Source organism: Fomitiporia mediterranea, assembly GCF_000271605.1.
Source record: "Fomitiporia mediterranea MF3/22 unplaced genomic scaffold FOMMEscaffold_7, whole genome shotgun sequence".
NCBI classification, from domain to species: domain Eukaryota; kingdom Fungi; phylum Basidiomycota; class Agaricomycetes; order Hymenochaetales; family Hymenochaetaceae; genus Fomitiporia; species Fomitiporia mediterranea.
In genome coordinates, this window is record NW_006760392.1 from 3229532 (window position 1) to 3234324 (window position 4793).

Genomic DNA, 4793 nt, shown 5'->3' on the forward strand with positions numbered 1-4793 from the left:
ATTTTGTTTTGAAATTATGCTTTAGATTATTATTTCTATTTATTTAAAGATTTCACAAATGAAGAAATGTTAACAATAATTTCTAGTTTTTGTATAAAGAAAGTTTTAAATTTTGTTTATAATTTTTGCTGGTCAAAAATGGGAAAATAAATTTCAAATAATGTTTATCATTATGTAAGTTATTTTTTAAGGTAAGGAATTGTGAAATGCCCCATGTGTTTAATGCCATGACCCTCGGTCCCGTGATCAAAACACATACATTATCACGGGACAAAGTTTTGCCCTCTCTCGGCCTTCTGCAACTACGGCTTGCCAATCTCGGGGATTCTGGAGATTCTGGAGAGGATGCTCTCCTGTACCATCGCCGCGCCCGAACAACCGATTACTCATTTGGAAATGCATCTGCTTGCCATCATCCGAAAAGAAAATGTTTCAGGACAAAATGTGCGGTCTCCCTGAGCAAATTCAAAGTTCGGCCACTCCATTTGGCCTGACATAGACACCTCATTCATACATAAGAATATTAATGGGTGCCTAATCGCAGGTGTTTTTTCGAATCCGTCGACCCACCCCAACTATCTTCTGCCCCTTCACGGCTTAAACGATGAGCGCAGCTATTCAAGACGTTTCTGGAAAGACTTTCGACTATGTCGTCATCGGTATTCATCTTTTCTGTCGGTTGTACGTATTGACGTTCACATTCGAATCATTTGACAGGAGGAGGAGTACGTGCGCATCCCCACACGTATAACGATAATCGCTAATGAAATGTCTGCGTGTACTTTAGACAGCAGGGCTTACAATTGCAGCTCGTCTGTCCGAGGATCCGCATATTTCAGTTGTAGTGCTCGAAGCCGGGCTCGAGCGGATTGGAGATCCAAACATCGGCAAGTCTATCAAGCCGTTGTTCAGTACTTACTTCTCATTACTTATTTTTCGATATGCACACTGTAGACATTCCCGCTCAGCACGGTATACATCTCGGTGATCCATGTTATGCTTGGGACTTTTCAACCGTCCCTCAAATGCATGCAAATAATCATTCAATTGCATGGCCTCGTGGAAAAGTACTTGGTGGAAGTTCTGCCATTAACTTCTATGTACGTGATTCCCTAAACCGCTAGAGGACTAACTGTTTGAGATGTTTCCCTTTTTCGCTAACTCCGAATTAGGTCTGGAACAAACCGCCCGCAGCAGATATAGATGCGTGGGAAGTATTGGGAAACCCTGGTTGGAATTGGAGCCGATTTAACGAGTATTCGAAGAAGTGCGAGGGGTAAGTTCAGGACGATTTGATCTGAAAGTTGTGTGATACATGAAGTCACTTCTTTGTTGGTGTAGGTTCTCAGTTCCGGACAAAGAATTATCAAAGAAATACAGGCAGGAATACAATGTCGATTCGTATGGCTCTTCAGGACCTATTAAAATAACTTTCCCATCTGTCGTAGCTGAACCGGAGATTCCGTTCCATCAGGTGTGTCTAGCTTTACAAGAAGATATTGACAAGATGTAATCTCGCTCCTGTACTACAGGCATTGCTCAACGCAGGTATCAAAGTTGCAAAAGATCCGGTACGTCAAATGCAGACTATTGTTTCAGACTCATTAGTGCTGACCGTATGTTTTGATGTTTTGGAATATAAGAATAACGGTGATGTATGCGTAGCATGTCCACTGCGTTTTTGGCAAAAGTTGACTATATTCATTATGTAGCCAATTGGAACATGGATGGCTCCATGCAATCTTGATCCCAAGTCACATACTCGGAGCTACGCAGCAACAGTATATGGTACATTTACTGTCTGATCAGACTGAGCTTACTCATTCAATATAGGCATTCTATCGTCCTAACGCGACAAGGCCTAATCTTCGGGTCCTTTGCGGTGCTCTAGTTCATCGCGTCGTCACGGATAGGACAATTTATGAAGATGTGTCAGACAATCTAGTGAAAGTTTGTGCTATTGAGTTCGAGTATGAGGGGAACGTTCATTCTGTTTCTGTCGCCAGAGAGGTTATTGTAAGCGCTGGGTGAGCAATGCAAACGTTATTCTTCGGGATGGACAAAACTGATGAGCAAGATGTCAGTGCCTTGAAATCGCCTCAAATCTTGGAGTTGTCCGGAATCGGAAACAAAAACATTTTAGACCACCTCGGAATAGAGTCAAAAATTAATCTTCCGGGAGTCGGGGAAAACATGCAGGAACACTTTTATAGTGGAGTGATTTTCGGTACAGTACTCCTGACTATCATGATTCGATGTATCTTGACAATTTATATCCAGAGTTGGACCCGAAGTACGGCTTTGAGACCCTTGACTCGTTCACCGATGCAGCGTACAAGGAGGCACAGCTTTCCCTTCAGTAAGCCCACTAGCGACATGTTGCATTACATACGGGCTCAATTGAATCAACACAGTGCAAAAGGACAGGGCGCATATAGAACGAGTATTTCCGGATTCACGTTCCTCCCACTTTCAGCCGTTTCATCTGTCGAAAAGGCGAGCGAAATCATTGCCAGAGAACGCGAGTGCATTAAGATTAAAAAGGAGGAGGGCTCTTTACCTCCGGGACTCTCCGAGCAGTTTGCAAAGTTATTTGACTTCTTTGAGAATGGTCCTGGAGGAGAGAGTGAAATCGCCAGCTTTCCAGGATGGTTTGGGAAAGGATGTGAGTACTTGCTACGGTTATTTGGATTAGTCGAGTGGTTTGACCTTTTCTCCCATAAGCACCTGAGCCAGGAAAGAAGTACATTACTATTCTACTGCTTTTGAATCGCCCATTCAGTCGTGGGACAATCGTGAGTCTCCTTTTTTTTTATTGCTAACAAGAAGACTTCTGAACAAATTAATAGCATGTTACTTCTAAAGATCCTCATGTTCAGCCCGAGATGGATCCCCATTACTTTGAGGAACCCATTGGTAGTATTTGCTTATATAGAGTTGAGATGTTCCATTAACTTCGTTTTACCGAAGATCTCGAACTTATGGCTGAAACTCTCAAATTTATTCGGAAAGTTGCTGAAGTTGAGCCCTTTAAGGACATTATTTGTAAGTCAACGTCGATTTTGTGTTTGATTGTTAGATATTTTGTCTCATGGAATTATAGTACGCGAAGTTGCCCCAGGCCCCTCAATCGGTGGTGACGGACCTATCCAGGAGTATATCAAGGACAACATTGGATCAACGTTTCGTATGCAGTTCAACATTTAGTTTTTAGTTTTTAGTTCTTAACGTTTTCTTGCAAGATACTGCGGGCACACTAAGCATGCTTCCACGTACTCTAAATGGCGTGGTTGACGCAAATTTACGAGTCTACGGTGCACAGAACATTCGTATCACAGATCTAAGCATTGTGCCGTTGCACGTTGCAGCACATACACAATGTAGGTTCAAAATTCAGCCTTCATAGTACTATGGGCTTAAGTCATCTATTTGTAGGCACAGCTTACACGATTGGTGAACAAGCCGCGGACATTATCCGCGGGCGCATTCCCGAAGTCAGAAACATCTAAAGAATAATCTAGTCTAAGAATAATGAAGATGCTCGCATTGGCGCAGAGCACACTTAGAATATCTCCTGTGCTACAATAGCAATGAACACTAGATTCGTAAATGAGAGTGGACCTTTGATTGTATCAATCCTGTCTACAATGCAAAGACGATGAAAGCTAAGGGGTCTTCGCAGGCGGAGAAATTTGCGGCAGACCGAGGTAGTATGTTGACGGAATAGCCCTACGAATTGGTTATTAGTGAGGCAGCGGGCAGAGATGCTCAAAATTGCTCACGGTATCGGAATCGACGCATCAGTAGCAAATTCTTCGGATAAATCTCCGGACAGCTTTGGTAGGGACGTGAAACCTGGTGTCCTCGACACTGTCGTTGTTATAACATTGTAATTGTCGATAGTACCGGATTTGAGGCATGATCCCGTTCCAAAGGCACTCTGACATTTGTTTACCGCCTCACCTGTATTAGGTCACACCGTGGTGTTCTTGAGCGTCATGTCGTAGCATGGGGCAGAGTTGGAACAGATGAACTGGATTGGCGGATGTTGCACTCCGTCGACGGCCGAGCCATCCCAAGTCTGTTAACACACGAAGTCAGACGTAGGCAGTTTTACATGCAGCCCTGCAACAAGAAACTAACGTGATGTTACTGAGCTGCACACCGGCTCCATCCGCTTGCGACTGTCCAGACCAATACTGGTCAACGTCAAGTCCATAAGCAGTATTATGAGAAAGGAAATTCTGTAGGTACACATTCCGCAAATATCCAGACCCTCCCCATACGACTTAATCAGGAAGATCTGACTGCCACTATTTGTGTACACGTTTCGGTAAAGGTTGTTCTCAATGGCCGTATCAGTGCCAAGAGACCCAATAGCGCTTCCACCGGACTGGTTGCACCAGATCCACTCGACGAGGATATTTGTCGACGGTGACTTCACAGTGACACACTCGTCGCGATTTGTCACCTCGACATCGTGGATCCAATGGCTCGTTCCTGCTATAGAGTGCATCGTCAAATAGAAAGCCATGTCTAAAATAATTGGCCATATCCCAGACACCTACACTGTCATTTCTGCCGATGTCGGCTCCACGAATCGCTAAGTTTCAAATCTCACCATTGGAACGTTCCTGGATCACGAGATGAAATTTGGGTGCTACATGCAACAATAGAGCTTAATTAGCGTTCATATAAGACAATTTAGGAGACTCACAGTCGACCCGTATGAGATTGTGTACTGAGAGGTTCGTAGACGTGACAATTCGGATGAAGCAAGGCCTGGGGGTTGC

The 4793-nt window shown here is 43.9% G+C and overlaps 2 protein-coding genes across 2 annotated transcripts; one reads left to right on the forward strand and one right to left on the reverse strand.

The window, feature by feature from the left end:
- Positions 1-604: 604 nt before the first annotated feature.
- FOMMEDRAFT_109954 (GMC oxidoreductase) lies at positions 605-3509 on the forward strand (the record flags this gene model as incomplete). Its single annotated transcript, XM_007267875.1, has 18 exons — positions 605-674; positions 792-911; positions 955-1100; positions 1173-1276; positions 1342-1474; positions 1533-1571; positions 1644-1655; positions 1713-1781; positions 1834-2027; positions 2085-2227; positions 2281-2359; positions 2415-2665; positions 2725-2795; positions 2850-2916; positions 2971-3045; positions 3104-3187; positions 3243-3380; positions 3436-3509. The coding sequence occupies 18 exons, from the start codon at positions 605-607 to the stop codon at positions 3507-3509; spliced, it is 1869 nt and encodes a 622-aa protein (XP_007267937.1).
- A 156-nt stretch (positions 3510-3665) lies between these two features.
- On the reverse strand, positions 3666-4534 carry FOMMEDRAFT_157745 (pectin lyase-like protein; the record flags this gene model as incomplete). The annotated part of the gene is made up of 5 exons (XM_007267876.1): positions 3666-3729; positions 3783-3963; positions 4035-4081; positions 4144-4244; positions 4328-4534. 5 exons carry the CDS (start codon positions 4532-4534, stop codon positions 3666-3668), a joined length of 600 nt encoding a protein of 199 aa, XP_007267938.1.
- Between the last annotated feature and the right edge of the window lie 259 nt (positions 4535-4793).